The sequence below is a fragment of the Phocoena phocoena genome, chromosome 6 (genome assembly GCF_963924675.1).
Source record: "Phocoena phocoena chromosome 6, mPhoPho1.1, whole genome shotgun sequence".
Taxonomy (NCBI): domain Eukaryota; kingdom Metazoa; phylum Chordata; class Mammalia; order Artiodactyla; family Phocoenidae; genus Phocoena; species Phocoena phocoena.
Window position 1 is genome coordinate 45,308,990 of NC_089224.1, and position 18,618 is coordinate 45,327,607.

General features: G+C 39.3%; 1 protein-coding gene across 1 annotated transcript; it reads right to left on the reverse strand.

Annotated features, from left to right (window-relative positions):
* Positions 1-10,910: 10,910 nt before the first annotated feature.
* On the reverse strand, positions 10,911-11,532 carry LOC136124146 (interferon omega-1-like). Its single transcript, XM_065878587.1, has one exon. It carries the CDS (start codon positions 11,519-11,521, stop codon positions 10,934-10,936), a length of 588 nt encoding a protein of 195 aa, XP_065734659.1. The 5' UTR covers positions 11,522-11,532; the 3' UTR covers positions 10,911-10,933.
* Positions 11,533-18,618: the final 7,086 nt, after the last annotated feature.

Below are 18,618 nucleotides of genomic sequence, written 5' to 3' on the forward strand. Positions count from 1 at the left end.
AAAGAAATCATAAAGATCAGAACAGAAATAAATGAAATAGAGACAAAGAAAACAATAATACAGATCAATTAAATGAAAAGCTGGTTCTTTGAAAAAATAAACAAAATTGATAAACCTTTAACCAGACTCATCAAGAAAAAAAGGGAGAGGACTAAAATCAATAAAATTAGAAATGAAAAAGGAGAAGTTACAACTGACACCACAGAAATACAAAGGATCATAAGAGAATACTACAAGCAACTGTATACCAATAAAATGGACAACCTGGAAGAAACTGACAAATTTTTAGAAAGGTACAGTCTCCCAAGACTGAACCAGGAGGAAATAAAAACTATGAACAGACCAATCACAAGCACTGAAATTGAACCTGTGATTTTAAAACTCCCCGCAAACAGAAGTACCGGACCTGATGGCTTCACAGGCAAATTCTATCAAACATTTAGAGGAGAACTAACACCTACCCTTCTGAAACTGTTCCAAAAATTTGCAGAGGAAGGAAAACTCCCAAACTCATTCTATGAGGCCACCATCATCCTGATACCAAAACCAGACAAAGATACCACAAAAAAAAGAAAATTACAGGGCAATATCACTGATTAACATAGATGCAAAACCCCTCAACAAAATACTAACAGTCCGAATCCAATAATACATTAAAAGGATCATACACCATGATCAAGTGGGATTTATCCCAGGGATGCAAGGATTCTTCAACATTCTCAAATCAATAAGTGTGATACCCCACATCAACAAATTGAAGAATAAAAACCATGTGGTCATCTCAATAGATGCAGGAAAATCTTTTGACAAAATTCAGCACCCATTTATGATAAGAACTCTCCAGAAAGTGGGCATAGAGGGAATCTACCTCAACATAATAAAGGCCATATATGACAAACCTACAGCCAACATCATACTCAATGGTAAAAGCTGAAAGCATTTCCTGTAAGATCAGGAGCAAAACAAGGATGTCCACTCTCGCCACGTTTATTCAACATAGTTTTGAAAGTCCTGGCTGTGGCAATCAGAGAAGAAAGAGAAATACAAAGAAAGAGAAATAAAACTCTTAGTATTCTAAGTGCTTTGTATACACTATTTCCTTGTAGACACTAGGCTTTTTGCTGCTGTAGCCGAATAGCTTTCAACACACACACAAGAACAAAGGCACATGCGTGAACCACCCCCCTACCCTCCGACACACACACACATGTACAGGCACCCATGTGTGAATGATACAGACTGGCTTCTAGACCAGCTAACCCAAATTCTCCAGATACTCATGCCTGTTTCTGCCCAGGTTACTTGTTGACCATCTGAATAGTCAGGTGGCACTGACTGCATTCCCCCACTCTCCAGCCATTATCTCTGCAGGATGTTCTCCTATACTAAGCATTTTCCACTTGGGATGGATGTGGCTATAAACACATGTGCTTTTCTATGGTGCTTTCTAAACTGCAGCTTGCCTGCACATATTTTCACCTTTCTTTTATAGATATAACCAAAGGCATAAGTTTAGATAAGAGGCAATATCAGAACAGAATCAATATACCGTGGATGAGAGCTCCCCAGGTCTGTGACTCAAGCACTGCTGTTTTATTTTTGCATTCTCCATTCCTAGTTCTTGTCTATAAAAGCATGTCTAGCTCTTTATTGGTCCATATCCTCAAATTTGTTATGATAAAAGTATGGACTTAGCATTCTTTGACTTATGTCAGGTGCCTGCAGATTCTCCCTCATCCCAAGAACTTAATATGTCCATTGGTCCTGAACAAAGATGCTTCACTGAGATTCAGCCCCAAAATCAGCCTGGGAAATATAGGTATTCTTGTTTCCAGTGTAGGTCTCACATGGGAAAACATCAACTCCATTGCAGTTTCTGTGTGCATTGATTTAGATTTAAAAATTGAACACATGAGCACATAACTTTTGAGAAATTGCATGTATGTTTACAAAATAAAGTTTTATACATTGTAATGAGAACATTTTGTTCTATAAGATATAAATAACATGTAGAAAATAAATATGTGATAAATTTAAAGCTGTCAGCCTTATGATCATTGAATATAATTCATATTTCTCTGCTTTTAAGGTCACCATTGTTGATTCTAGGCTTCAGTTTTCAGTTGGTAAAGGAACTTCTAAAATGCATGAAAACCTGAACTTTGTAAGGATCATTTTGTCACCGTTTTGTGAAAGCTTCGTTTTCTTACTTTTTTTCTTTAATTTCTTTTACAAGTTTGTTAATGAAGAGAAAGCACCTGTTGATTCCCACTGCGACAGTTTGTTAAACATGGGGTCTGTATTCTTCCCCCTTTAGGGAAAGGTTCATTCCTTGAAAGTAACTCTTCTTATCCAGTCTTGAATCCTCACTTCTAGCAAGCTCTCTTCTAAATCTCTCTCTTGTCCCAAACACATCTCCAGCTGTTCTGCTGATGATGATGTCCAATGTGGAATTTCTCCAAGAGAGTCTCATCCCAAACATCCTGGGCCCTTTGTACTGAAGGTGCTACAGAGAAATCTCAGGGAAGGCAGCGTGATGTGGACTCCTTGAAACTGCCCAGCATCCCCTGGATCTCAGAGATCAGTCAGATGTGTTTTCCAGAAATAACAGATGGGAAGCACTCGCTTTTTGTTGGAGAAACACTAAGATGTGCCTCTTGTCCAGACCATGACCTGAGTCACCTCACAACTTGAGCAAAATTTGGGGCAGAAGAATGAGTTCTTTAAATTTTTTTCTGTAAAGTATTTTGCACTGATTTGATAGACTTTTACAGGCAGGTTCCCAAGGAAAATGTGCATGTGTAAATGTCAAAGATGTGAAAAGATGCTCAACATTATTAGTCACCAGGGAGATACAAATTAAAAGCACAATTAAATACCACTTCCTATTTATGGAAGTGGCTAAAATTAAAAAGATTGTCCATAACTGGTACAGAGGATGTGACATCACTGGAATTCTCCATTGCTGGTGGAAATATCAAATGGTACAACCACTTTGGAAAATGGTTTGGCAGTTTCCTGAAATGTAAAACCTATACCTTTCATATGATACAGCTGTTCTACTCTTAGATATTTACCTGAGAGAAATGAAAGTACATGTCCTCATAAAGACTTATACATGAATGTTCTGAGCAGCTTTATTCCTATTTAAAAACCCTGGGGAGAAAAATGTCCATCAACAAGTGAAACAATGAATTATCATAGATCCATAAAATGGAAGATTATTCAGCAATAAAAACAATCAACTATTGAAACATGGTAAAATATGGGTGAATCTTAAAATGTTGAAGCCGAATGAAAAGAAAAAGAGCACATACTGTGTTATTCCATTTACATGAAATTGTAGGAAATGCAAACTTGTCTTTAGGGATGGAAAGGGCTGACTGGCAGGGTGAGAGATGAGGTTGGAAAGGGAAAGGGATTACAAAGGTGCATGAAGAAACCTTTGGAGGGTGACTGGCATCTTCATTATCTTAATTGTGATGGTTTTATGGATATATATATAAATATCAAAACATGATTTAGATTTATATTCTCTGCAGGTAGGAGATCTTTGCTATGTCTGTACCAGAAGACCTTGTTCAATGTTTTTTTCTTCCATAAGGCACGTTCCAGCAGACCCTCCCTGCTATTTTCTGCCAAGAGTGTACCTAAGGATTGGAATAGAGACCCATGAAGGATTTCTCAGCTGATGGAACAGCTAAAGGTAAATTTGGAGCAGGATACTGAATCAAAAGGATCCTTTTGGTGCAAGCTCTGGCTCTATAGAGGAAACAAACCACTACCAAGAGGAGCAGAAACATAGCTCTAAGACCTAGCAGAGTCTGGAGAAAAAAGCCAAGAGGTGCTTTTTATTCATTCATACTAAGAAAACTCAAATGTTGAAGAAATAAACTTCCAAGATTGAAAACATTACTTTTGTATAAAATTATCTCGAAGTTTTTATTAAATGAGAAACATCACTAGCATTCTCTTCTTTCTGTATTGGTAGACAACTCTGACTGCTATCTAAAGTTTTAAGTGGTCAATGCTGTCTGCTCTACCTCTGCCTTTTAAAGAGTCCAGTCAACCATTTTCCCCCATGTTTTCTCCTGGCGATACAAAGACAGTGCTCTTTTTTCAGTATCAAACGTGTGGGATCCTAAGCTAAGATGGACATCCCTTGCTTCAATCTAATAGAAATGTTGGAAACAATATTAAAAAATCAATTCTAAGTATATAGCTTATTTTTTTAAGTAAACAAAAAGCGATCTATAGGTTCCAGAAAACAAAAGGAAGTCAAATGATCTTATCTCTACCCTTTATTTCCTAAAATCCTAATCTTTAGGAATAGCTAGATATCAGTTTTCACCAATGTGTTTACTCTTATCCCTTAACTTGCTTTTTCACTTGAGAAGACACTCAGAATTTCTATCACGAACATCCTTGGATGCTGGTGAGCATTGGTCCACCTTATTTAAGTTAATGTGGCTGCACAGTATTCTGTGAAGGAATCCTGATTTACTTAACCATTCATCTGTACTGTCACACATTAAGTTGATTTCAGTTACCGTTCATATAAATAATGCTACACAATGAGCAAATTTGAGTATTCACTTAGTATTTCTGTAAGATAGACACATACTGCTAACATATTTCCTGGGTCTAATGCTTTAGAATTTTTGATAGATGTTACTAAACTAATGATCAATAGTGTTTGAAATTTTTACACTTCTACCAACTCTGTGTAACTGTGCACTTTTACCCCAACTACCACCAAGCAATCTTTTTGTTGTTGTTGTTCATCAGATTTTTCATTTGAGATTTCATTTACAAAATCTGTGATCACTAGGAGACTGATTATTTAGCATATGTATGTTACCCACTCAGTTATTTCTGCTTCTGTAAATCGCCTCTTTATATTCTTTTGCCCAGATTTTTTTTGGATTCCTAAACTTTCTTGAGCTCTTCCTATCAGTAAAAATGTTAATGCTCTATTATACGTTATAAGGTTTTTTAATACCATGTGTTTTAAAATTTTATGATGCTTTGCTAAACAGACTTTTTAAAAATTAATGTGTTAAAATGCGTTGCTCTATTCCTTTATCGTTGCTGTATCTCAAACCTTTACACCTGTTAACAAAACAGGCTGATGTAGTTTCTTTCATTATTCTCATTTTTATAGAGAAGAAAACAGAGCCATGGAGCGATTAATAACGTTCCCAAGGTCCTGGCCTCATTTTAGAATCCAGGCCCTCTGAATGCACAGCTTGAGCTCTTTACCAATTTTGGGAATATCAAAGTCCACAAGGATGAGAAAGACCGCCGGGAATCTGAGCATTCTTTCTCCAGGACAATCTTAAATAGATAAATAATGATAAGTTCTTTCTCCCTAATTCCCATTTGTCCCAGTCATAATAGGCACCATTCCCTTGTGACAGACTTTTTATGGTACCATTAATTTGGTCATCACTTTCCTTATACCTGTTACAAACCAGCCTTGTCATCCTGAGAACATTTCTGTGTTTGACTAGCAGTGTTATCTAAAAACTGAATTTGGGTGATGTATACATGTTGTGTTATATGAAGTATTTATTTTCTGCCTTTATTGAATTTCCAATCAGGCTCTGATTTCCAGGCTCTGATTGCCTCCTTCAACAGCCAGCCATTCTGCAACTTGTCTGAAAATACAGCTGGAGGCAGAAAACCATAAATGTAGACAGAAAACCATAAACCAGTCCATGGCCTGGGGGTTGCGGACCCCTGCTCTAGATCTATCCATGTTGTTGCAAATGGCAGGAATTGTTTTTCTTTTTATGACTAATATTCCATCATGTTTGTATACCATATTTTCTTTTTTCAAATATGAATGGACACTTAGGTTGCTTCCATATCTTGACTATTATAAATAATGCTGCAGTGAGCATTGAAGTGCATATATCTTTCCAAATTAGGGTTTTTCTTTCCTTCTGGTAAATACCCAGGAGTGAAATTGCTGGGTCATATGGCAGTTATATTTTTAATGTTTTGGAAAACATCCAGACTGTTTTCCATAGTGGCTGCACCAATTTACAATCCCATCAACAGTGCACAAGGGTCCCCTTTTCTCAATATCCTCGCCAACACTTGTTATGTGTTGTCCTTTTAATAATAGCCATTCTGGCAGGGGTAAGGTGGTGTCTAATTGTGTTTTTCAACTGCATTTCCCTGATGATTAATGGTGTTGAAGATCTTTTCATGTGTCTGTTAGCCATCTGTATATTTTCATTAGAAAAATGTCTATTCATATCCTTTGCCCATTTTTAATCAGGTTGTTTGTTTTATTGATGTTGAGTTGTATATGTCCTTTGTATATTTTGCATTTTTTTCCCGTTGAATATATTGTTTGCAAGTATTTTCTCCCATTCAGCCGATGGCCTTTTCATTTTGTTGATAGTTTCCTTCACTGTGCAAAAGCTTTTTAGGTTGATGTAGTCCCATTTGTTTATTTTTGCTTTTATTTCCCTTGCCTGAGGAGACGGATCCAAAAAAAATATTGCTGTGTCAAAGAGCATACTGCTTATGTTTTCTTCTAGGAGTTTTATTGTTTCAGGTCTTACATTTAAGTCTATAATCCATTTTAAGTTTATTTTTGTATATAGTGTGAGGAAATAGTTGTTTCATTCTTTTACATATAGCTGTGTAGTTCTCCCAACCATTTATTGAAGAGACTGTGTTTTCCCCATTGTAATATTCTTGCGTTTTTTTTGTCATAGATTAGTTGATCATGTAAGTGTGGCCTCTTAAACTATCCTCTTTTTTTTTTTTTTTTTTTTTTGCGGTACGTGGACCTCTCACTGTTGTGGCCTCTCCCATTTTGGGGCACAGGCTCCGGACGCGCATGCCCAGCAGCATGTGGGATCTTCCCGGACCGGGGCACGAACCCGTGTCCCCTGCATCGGCAGGCGGACTCTCAACCACTGTGCCACCAGGGAAGCCCTATCCTCATTTTTTTAAATTCTTTTTTCTGTTTAGCTTGGGTGATTTCCACTGCTCTGGGTTCCAGTTCACAGATCCATTCCTCTGTATCATCTAATCTACTGTTGATTCTTTCTAATGTATTTTTTATTTCAGTTATTGTATACTTCAGCTCTGTTTGGTTCTTCTTTATATTTTCTAAGCCTTTGTTAAAATTCTCACTGTGTTGATGTGTCCTTCTCCTGAGTTTGCTGAGCATCTTTATGATCATGACTTTGAACTCTTTTATTGGGTAGATTCCTTATCTCCACTTCAGTTCTTTTTCTGAGGTTTTGGCTCGTTCTTTTGTTTGGAATATATTCCTCTGTCTCCTCATTTTACCTAATTCTCTGTGTTTATTTCTACATAGGTAGATCAGCTATAGTTTTGGATATTAGAGAAGTGATCTGATGCAGGAGATGTCCTAGGGGGCCCAGCAGCACACTCTCCTCTGATCACCAGGCTGTATGCTCTAGGGGTGCCCCCTGTGTGGGCTGTGTGGGCCCTTCTGTTTTGGTGGAGCTGACTACTGTGGACACACTGGTAAGTGGCTGGCCCCTGGCCCAGTTGGCTGCCAGGCCCTGCCTTGTGTGGTGGCTGCTGGCCCGCTGGTAGGTGGGGCCTGGTCCCAGGGCAGCTGGTTGTGGGGCGGGGAGTGGCAGTTCAAATTCTTGAGGGGCTGCTGGCTCCTACAATTATTTCATAGTTCTTGATGCTTTGTTTATTGAGCAATTGAGCATTACATGACTGGTGCATTATTCTTCTAGTGGAATCAGAACTTAAACGCACCTAAACATTGATGCAATGAGCTCCTGGGTTCTTGACCAGCTTGTGACATGTGGGCAGTGTTGGTGCTTGCACCTACCTCTATTTACTGCATTTCTGTGCATTCCTGGATATCAGGAGCACCTTGACCTCTGCAGAGAAGGGCTTGGCAGATGGAGAGGGTTGAGTCGTGGCCATGTTCCTACTCTAACTCCAGCAGCCAGCAAATCTCAGCTACCTCTCACTGACAATGCACTGTGATCCCCTGCAGAAGCTCATGGCCACCATAGCTGCAACCCTGTCTTCCCTCATCCTTTCCCCAGTTGACCACATGTGTCTTGAGCTGCTAAAGTCCAGAGCCTGGGCAGGACCTGTGCACGGTTGGCTGGCAGCGCAGTGCTGGCAGCAGCTCAGTCATCCCTAGCTCTGCTTTGCCAACCCAGCTTCTTGTTTCTCCAGTAATTTGGAACGTACAAGTTAATAACTTCTGAATATTAAACAGGATATAACTGCAAGAGATTTTCAGGGCAAGGTGATAGTACGGAACTAGCTAGGACAAGTTTTTCACATTAAATATAACAATGTAACAAAATGAACGAAAAGTAAAATTATACGTATATATGTATACCAACTGGCCAAATGGGTGGGTCAACACTACATCCTATATTGTGAGGTATGTATGACTCCTTAAGTTTCATACTATGGATTGCTGTCATCATTTCTTAAATTTGAATTTATTCAATCCTTCAACTCTCTCTTGCTCTCTGTTCTTTTTTTCCTGGCTAATGTTATAACTTTTCTCATATATTACTTAGTAATTGTTCTTAGCCTTAAGTTTTGGGAGAAAGATTCTCTGATACCATTTCTTTCATTCATTTTTATTGGATGTCTCTTCTTTGTTATAATTAGCCATTTGGGGATCCACAAATGTTTGTGATTCTCATTAAGCCAATGCTCTTAACCTTAGAACAATTCTAAAACTAGTCAGGAACTACTGCAAGCAATAATATTTAAAAGCCAAAAGGAATTCTTGACCTTGGTTTGCTACCTCAACCAGAAGTATTAAATAAGTTTTAAAGTAGCTGTAGTAAAACAAGTGTAGCAATGAGTAAAGTTCAGTAATCATATTAATAAAACAAAGAAAATCTCAAAAATAGTTGTATTATCAGAATTAATTAGATTTATGCTAAAGATGTACCTATTGTTAATAAGGAAAGAAATAATATTTCAATAAAATGTTCTAGAAAAATTGCCTTGCACTCTAACAGAAAGCAATTTAGATTCTCATATCATAGATCAAAAAAGGAAAAAAACTGCCAATGAAATACTGAATTTAATGTAAAAACAGGTGGACAAGAAAGGGCACTGAATACATGTAAACTCAAAAGAGGAATGAATGTGACTAGGGAGAGCCTTGGTTCTATGTCCTAAACAGCCCTTGGAGAAATGTACAAGGAACTGTCCAGGTCTTTGTACACAGGAAAAATTAAAAACAAGTGTCCATCAAAAGAATATGGCTATAATTTATAGAAAATGTATGTGTCAATGATTAGAGATATAAAATGATAAATAATGTAAATTACCAATATAAAATTAAAGGAAGTGGCAGATAAAAGAAAATGAAGCTTGATTGTAAAAGTTGATTGAAAAAAGAAATTAAATTAGCAAGCAAATGAGTTACCATTGAAATTCACTACAAAGTGATATGAATTAGAACAATGCTAAATTAATTTTTAGCCAAATAAGCAATGTATTAAATATCTAAGCAATTGTTTAAATCAAATAAGTTAGATATTAAAAATGTTCTTCTGTTTTGTGGCAATTCACCCATTCTTTGAAAATGATTCTCGAAAAACATGAAGAAAAATGTGCATGGGCATGTTAAGCCACAGTCTCCTCCACGTACTGTCTTATTTTACTTCTCCACTTCACAAACAAAATTGTGAAGGCAATTGTCTATACACAGTGCCCCTAATTCTCTTTCTTGTGTTTGCTTTTCAACCTACTCCCATCGAGTTTCTGTCTCATTAATTCTACTAAACCAGATCCTGCTAAGGTCACAGTAGCCTTTGTTTACAGGTTTGCTGGGATAGTTCAGTCCTCACCTGCCCTACAAGCACCCCTCCTTCTTTTAAACACACTTCTTCCCTTCAGTTTTCTCTCCCCGGTTCATCCTTGTGTCCTTCTAACTGCACTGCCACTCTGCCTTAGTGCCTGTTGTAGACTCTCCTCTGTTCAACCTTAAATGCTGAGGGTCTGCAGGATTAGGTTTAGGTCCTCTTCTCGTTGTCCATTCTATTTATAAGTGACCACATCCATCCCCATACCCTTATTACCAGATACACAATAACTTCAAATTAATACCTCCCCCTTGGCATTTTTTTTTTGACTCAAGACCCATATTTCCAGCTGTCAATAAGACTCTGCACTTATATGTCTTCCAGGCAGCTTAGAAAGGATATACTGTATAATATTATTTTTCCTTTCCAGCATCATTTGTACCTAAAACTTCCAGTGTGAGAAAATTATTTTCCTTTACTTCTCTTTGCAGTGTTTAATATACTTGAAATAAAATGAACAATAATACTGTTTTATGTCCTCTTCCCTGTAAGACTGAGAGTTTCAACACAGTAAAAACTGCATGTGCTTTATTCGCTTGTATTTCTTGATAGCAATTACACTCTGTCATTTAGGTACTCAATTTATATGTATAATCTGAATGGAATGAAGAGTAAATGTTACCATCCATTCTTCAATATCATTTACCAAATGAGTGTTTGAATTTAGAGTAAACAAACTCAAATTTTCTTTGTTAAGAATTTAATAAATAAAACAAAGTGCAAACTTAATAACATGAAATGAAAAACATGTTTTAAAAATTTTATTACAATGTACAGATGAAATGTAATTTTATAAATAATTTTTAAATATTATAAATATGAGAGATGCAAGAAGGAATAGATAAATAAACAATAAATAAATAAATGACACCAGGGCAGTCATCACTTAGAGACTGATGACCCTGTAGCTGAATACTTTTATATATACTTGCTTATTACTTGCTTATTACTACTGACAAGTAATGGCTGAATTAATGCAATAAATTTTGTGGCTAAAGCAGAAATAAGTCTTTTGAAATGACCAAAGATGAATGTGCAAGGGTGATGTGGCATCTTAGTCAATGAGAATCATTTCAAGGTGATCCCAGGTCTGCATTCATAATTCTTAACCTTTCTTGCAAGTTGGTTGATGAAGACAGGGATCTCATGATTTCCACTCTGACGATTTCCCAGGCACAGTCACTGTATTTCTTCTCTTTCAGGTAGAGGTGGATTCCCTGGAAGTACCTCTTCACGGCCAGTGTAGGGCCCGTCACTCCCAGGGCAGTTTCTTCATCTCCCATCGCCTGCACCAAGCAGGCGTCCAGGTCCTCCAGCTGCTGATGGAGTCCAGTGCGGAGTTTGTCCAGGAGGGAGGTGTCCCAGGCGGCAGGGGAGCGCTCTGTGTGGAAGAGGCGGAAGGTCTGCTGGAGCATCTCGTGGAGGACAGAGGTGGCCTGGGCCTTCAGGAGCTGGCTGCCAGCCACCATGTCCTGGGGGAAACCAAAGTCTTTTCTGTCCTTCAGACAGAAGCGAGGGGAGATTCTCCGCATCTGGCCCAGAAGCATGAAGTTCTTCTTGCTAATCCGCATGTGGTTCTGAGACAGGTCACAGCCCAGAGATCCACCAGGGCCATAGCTGAACACCACCAGGGCGGTCAGTAGAGGGAGCACGAAGGCCATGGGGCAAATGAGGCTGCTGCTGGCCTGGCTGAGACGGGTGTCTGGGGGAGCCTTGGGGGTAGGTTCTCTGATGACATTCTTTGTAAGTATGGCTTTTAAATAGGGAAGACAGTTTCCATTTTCTGAAAATTTCTCTCTACTTTCACTTCCAATTTGTGTTTTCATTTAGATATTTTCTTTTGACCTAAGACGATGTAATCAATCTAAACTCTTAATTTACAGTAGAAGTTTAAGTTTCCCAATAAACTTTGGATGTGTCAATCCAAAAGGATATCAATTAAATGAGAAACTAATTAAAGGCTGAAGTATATGTAGGTATGTAAAGATTCATGTACATACTTATGTACACATTTTATTTTATTATTTTTTTCTTTGTACAATTTATTTATTTTTGGCTGCGTTGGGTCTTCGTTGCCGTGCGTGGGCTTTCTCTAGTTGCAGCGAGAGGGGGCTACTTTTCATTGTAGTACATGGGCTTCTCATTGCAGTATCTTCTCTTGTTGCAGAGCACGGGCTCTTGGCATGTGGGCTTCAGTAGTTGTGGCATGCTGGCCGAGTAGTTGTGGCTCGTGGGCTTAGTTGCTCCACAGCATGTGGGATCTTCCCAGACCAGGGCTCGAACCCGTGTCCCCTGCATTGGCAGGCGGGTTCTTAACCACTGTGTCACCAGGGAAGTCCCTGTACACATTTCAGTATGTATAAATGTTGCTCTTCTCTGTGTTAGGAACAAAATTTGTCCTTGACTCGACTACATTTTTACCATCCTTACTTTATACATAGGAAGTTGGGGTCCCTCACCCCTATAGGTTTCTGTATTTTGTTAAGTAATTACCAGACCATGCATGGTAAATAAGCTGTTTAGAACCAAAGACTGGTTTTGTTTTCTGTTTTATTCAGAGCAGAGGCTTATGATTACTAGTGAATGACCTTCTCAGGTGTTTGTTTTCTTCCTAGAATGCATTCATTCAAGTTCCGGAGAGTATTCTTCACTGGGGCCACAAGGTCAGGACTAATATACTAGACATCGCCCTTTCTTTCCACCATTTTCTTACAGGAGACCTATAGTGCTCCACAGGCTGGGCCAATACCCTCAGCAGGAATCCTGGTTCTTTTCTGGTGAATGTAGGTATGCAGATTTTAATTCCAAGATAATTAATTGTATTTTCCAGCACCGCCTCACTCACAAGATAGTTATCACATCTAATAGCACTTTCCTGGAATGACAGAGTATCCTCAACCCAAACTCTCTGGGGCTCACTCCCTGAGGGCAGGCTCACCACATCCCGAGGAGCTCAGAATTCTACTGTGGATGGGCTTGTTTCTTTGTTTGCAAAATAATTCATCTTCCAGGACCCGCACCCTTGTTCCTGGAGTGGTCGTGTTAAGGACCCTCGTTCTCAGTGGGGACCTCCTCCTCCCCTTACCTGTGTCCCCAGGTATCAAAAGTATGACCAGCCCGCAGAGGCTAAAAGCAAAAGTTTGTTTTGTCTAAGTAGGTGGAGGAATTATTCAATTGCAATTGTTTCACCTTTAGTAGACAATTTTTATTTTGCCAGTACAGCTTTTGTTGTTCAACTCTTTTAAACTGTTGAACTTTGCTACACTCAGAATTTCTGAGTTGGCTATAGGGAATTCAGTGATGATGCTGTCTCTCATTAGAAGTTTATGTCACAGAAACTAGTGACCTTCAGTTGTTCATTCAGTCTACGTATTTCTACTGGGCTTATTTGTTTGTCCATCTCTGCCTCGTGCTCAGAACGCAGAGCAGTGAGGCCCAGATTATGTCAGAGAGAAACAGCCTGGTTTCTTTTACTTATTCACGATGTTTTGTTTTAAATTTAAATAACAACCAAAAAATTTTAGGAACTTATTTTTTACATAGTGATTTACTGGCCATAGTTACTTTCCATTTCATCCTGAGGTTAATAAAATGGGAAGTAAAAGAATGGCAAAGGGGTTTCACCTTATTTTCTATGATTTTCAAGACTTGAGATCTTTTGTTTCTCATTTCAACTTTCCTAGAAAGCAAAACTTGAGAGCTGTTTGTGGACAAAAATAAAACAAAGGTAATTCTGAATGTCATGAAAGTGAAAAAAGAGAAGTGACGTTTCTGCTGACAAAATGACAAAGTGTAAGTTAAACCTCAAAAAAGCATCAACCAAAGAATAGAAGGAATCATCGTATTTGAAAGATGTTAAGCAGCCACAAAGGCAGAGCCAAGTGAGTCCAAAAAATGTCCGTGTTGTCCTGCCCTGAAATGGGCTCCCAAAGTGGTGAAGGAAGATAGAAAGACAAAGGACAAACATTACTTAACATGTAAATTAGAGAGCTCTCTCCTCGGTCAATTGGTTATGAAGTCTGTAACCTAAAGCAGAGATTTGAGAGATCTAGGCTAAATTGAAGCCCTTCCCTGCTACCTGAGCAATTCACACACACACACACACACGCACACATGCACACTTCCTGGTTAACTTTGCCAATTACAATATTGGATTACCTTAATAGTTCTCAATTCTACCCAAATAGACATACCCCAGGCTGTCAGTTGGCAACAATTGTATTCTCTGAAATTCCTTTATGTATGTCTGTGTTCACTCTTACTACTGAGTCAATGTGGAGGGGATGCAAGTGCAGTCATTATTCAAAGGGATATTGAGAATTTTCTCCCAACTGTAAAGTCAAGCAACATGATCTCATACTGGGAATGGATTTGAAAAACTGACACCATACTCTTAAGAAAGAGTTAATGCACCTTCAAACAGGAGCTATTTCCTCTGAGTCCCCTTGCATTTCCACACCCAGAATGGCAGGCTCTAAGCCTCCAAGAGTCCTACAGTATGTAAAGCGAATAATGATTCAGGAGGCTTGGCCAGCTGAGCAGCCTGGAGGCAAGGAACACATTCTGACCCTTCTCTCCACACAGCTGTCTTAGCCCAAAGACATGTCCTGCCTGAAGCTGGGAGTATTTTCCCTCTCTAAGATGCAAAACTAAGGAAGCAGGCTTAGCCAAGTTATTGGTGTCAGTTCTTTCCAGGAAAGATCCTCTTTTAGCTCCGAAGAAAATGCTAGTGGAAGAAGACAGACTTCTGCCTAGAACAGAAAGAATCCTGCTCTGCAGACTTGGTCAATGTCCTAGTCCATCTTGGCCAGTAAGTGGCACTCTTCCTCCATAAGTGTTTTAACAGCCTCCAGAGTAAAATGGATCCTGCTTTCCAGTTCATTTTTGCTACAGCTACTGTTACAATATTGTAACAAGGACATGCCCTCACTCCCAAAAATATTCATCAGAAGAAAAACAATAAACTCTTATATAGGAGTTTCTGAAAAGTCCAGAACTTTCACTCAACTTTTGCTTTTAATTTGTGGCTTTGTACTCTTAAGGGGAAATTGGTGGCCAGAACCACAAAGGAACAGGAAACAGCTGTATAAATGGCTGGTGCAGGTGAAGGAGGAGTGAATGAGGGGAGCATACTGCGAATTTCTACATTGGAGAGGAAGTACAGGCATACTTTGCTTTATCGCACTTCACAGATAATTGCACTTTTTACTAATTGACGGTTTATGACAACCCTATGTCAAGCAAGTCTATTGGTGCCATTTTCTAACAGCTTTTGCATACTCCATGTCTCTGTGTCACATCACCTTAATTTTCAGGATTGTTCAAACCTTACCGGCAAAAAAATTCTGACTTGCTGAAGGCCCAGATGACCATTAGTAGTTTATAGCAATAAAGTATTTTTAAAATTAACGTATGTATGTATGTGTGGTCAGGCCACTCAAGATGGCTGCTCTCTTGCTCTCTGTACATCCCCTGCCCCACCAGTGCCTGCTTCTTCACCTACACCCTATGCACATGACTGACCTTCTTATGTACTTGCACCAGGCCCCAGCTAGTTAGTTATCTTATCAAAGGGGCGGTGAGGGGCGTGCCCCTCTACTGGTTTCCCTGGTAACTAATGAGCCCACCTGATGTCAATTCCCCTAGAACTGGCAATCTCCCCTTTGTTAGGGGAACCACTGACCAAAACTGCCCACCCTGGCCAGGCAAGATAGTAGCCACTTGCATGAGTTATCTTACAACAGCAGGTCCTGGTAAGGAACGTGGAACTAACAAGCTACCACCAACCAGAAGATTTCCGGAAAGGTCAAAAAGAGAGAGGAAACGCCAGTCCATATGTCCTACCGACCTCCCAGAATCCTTCTTACTGGAATCCATCTTGGCTGAATGATGGGCACGCCACCAGGAAGGACCCTGAGTCAGAATGATTGCTCAGAGACAACCTGGAAACTAACCCCATTACCATAAAACCTGAGACTGTGAGCTACGTGGCAGTTCTCCTGGGTTCCCTTACCATGCTGCTCTCCTTCCGAGCACCCCTCCCCAATAAAGTCTCTTGCTTTGTCAGCACATGTGTCTCCTTGGACAATTCACTTACAAGTGTTAGACAAGAGCCCACTCTCAGGCCCTGGAAGGGGTCCCCCTTCCTGCAACACCTTCCCCCCCCAGGATCGAAGACTGCTACCAAGTCTGGCCCACTGCGCACCGCACACGGTGGGGTGTCACTCCAGGACCTTGCTTCAGACCTGTAAGTTCCCCCGTCCATTAAACCATTGATGTCTCTGTTGCTGACTCTGGGCTCTTCAATCTTGAAGCTGGGCAAGCACAGGACTTGCAGGCCTGTGAGGTGCAGCCCAACAATTGGCGGAGCAGCCAGGAGCCCGAGGAAACTGCCATGAGCACAGAGATGTTGGAAAATACAGGAAGGGTAATGGAAAGTTGCAGAGGCTGTCCACTAGCATGCAGGGCCGGAAAGTTGCAGGGGTAATCGTGTGGTGGCTGTCTACTAGTTTGTTTGTGGTGGCTGTCCTTGGTTAATGGGGGCTGCCAAGAGATATGGAGAGCAATGGTCTCTAATGGCTCCGCTGTTGTATCAAAGTGAGCCTTTTGTAATTGGTTAAGCCAGCTTTCTAGGAGGAATTCGTATTTCTCTTATGCCTTTGAGATGTAAATGATCTACCTGGGCTCTCTGGAACTTAATCTTATGTGATCTCTAAGAGTAAACGAGAAAGAAGAGCTTTTAGGTAAACTCTGTAGAAACAAACTATGTTTGGGGAATGTCTATATAAAATAGTCTCTCCAGATTTTGGTAACTTGAAACTAAACGAAGTTAAATGAAGAGAATTCATTGACTATCTGGGTCATTTCAAATAGGATAAAATATTGAAACATTAATTGCTGGGCAGGCCTAAGATTATCTACCCTTGCCTTCTTAGGAGAGAAAGACTAAAGTGTAAGTTTCCAATCAGGAAATGTACAATTACTTGCTTCTTGGTTTTTGCCAGAGATGAAGGTTTTTAAGGGTTAAGATTATAATCGGTTATAATTCTAGTTATTGTAACCAAGTTTCTTTATGGATTACATTGTAATCAGGTGCTTAACCATGGCTTTTTAAGTCTTCTGTCATTTATAGACAGTGTTTGTTGTACTCTGATACGTTTGCAAAAGTGCTTCATCTTCAAGATTCATAGGAAGGACCTTTTGACAATAACAGGTCTCTGATAAATGTCAGATTATACCGTTGAACAGGGTAAGAAATTGAGGTATCCTAATTGAAAACCTGATGGCTTTATAAAAGGAAAACAGAAAGATTGGTTACTGAGTGAACTGGTGAATATGGTTATAATTTTTATGGGTTTTGTCTGGAAAGTTACTGGTATTTATCTGTGTTTTCCAGATAGAGGGAAGCCCTTCCCCTCAAGTTGGTTATGATTGACAGCAATTTTGGTAAACTACACCTGTGGGTAGAATTAAAACACTTTTCTTTTCTCTCTGCCTGGTCCCTCCAGATATTGGAGACTCTTGGGTTCTGAGCAGACTTATTAGGTGAATGGGAAAGACTGTCTCCTGGCATGTGCAAGAATCTCAATATTTGGGGGACTGAGAAATCCACTGAGGCAGAGCCTGATGGCAGGCCTTGGGCATGACTTTCCTGGCCTTGAGAAGCCTGTTGGGAATTCAGTCTGAGACTCCTTCTGAGGAGTTCTGCCTCAGCCAGTTTGGAGGAGCCTGTATGATCAATTGACCAGACTTGTTTTGCAGACAAATTAGTCTTGATTTAGCTGTGTTTAGTGGAGATGAGGGTAATTTTAGAGAGAAAAATATATGTTTCAGTGGATGCTAAATTCTAGTTTTGCTAATTGAGGTCTAGATTTATTGTGGTGGTCTGGAACTGAACCTACACTACTCTGAGCTATGCCTGTAAGTAACTGTGGTATGTATGAAAATAAAAGAATGTGATTCAGAAAAGCAAGGAGGGAAGGGCAAAAGGAGCCAGATATCAAAATCTGCAAATTAATACTATACATATTTCACTTCAGTTTAGAAAACTAACTTCTCTTCCAGATGTTTATGCAGGCTGCCATTTTGGAACTGAAAATACACATCAGTTACCTTTGATGTGAAGAGTGGCTATATTTCAGTCTTCTCCAGAACACTTCACAGAATTCCATTTCTCAGACTGTCATGTTTTTGCAGGTGTTGAGAAAGAGGTGGGAGACTTCACTATTCTGATAGATATCTATATGAAAAAATAAGAAAATAGTTACCATATTTAAGCCCTAACTCTGTGGAAAATAGCCTACTAAGTGTTTTAAAATGTGTTAGTTTAGTACAATAATTCTTAGAATATTTTCACCTTATTGTACCTTTGAGAAAACTGAAGCTCAGAGAAGTTAGGTGAATTTTCTAGGATCACACATAATTGCTGGCAGAGTCAAGAGTCAATACAGAACCCTATATTGCATATTATAGGCAATTGAAAAAGTTTCATGTTTTAGAATTCTATTCAGTTTTAAAATATGCTTTGATCCCAAAATTAAATAAACGTCTTGCTCCCTTGTTTTCTTTTTATTGGTGCATACTATTTTATTTCTTTTTTGCTGGTTTCCACCTATTCTTTACCTTAGATATTGTGGAAGAGAACTTCCTTGATCCAGTCTCAGTCTTCCATGTTATGAAGGAATTGTCCCAGGCTATTATACTCATTGCAATTTGGTTATCTGTGCATCCCCAGGAGCCTGTGATTTTCATAAAACTG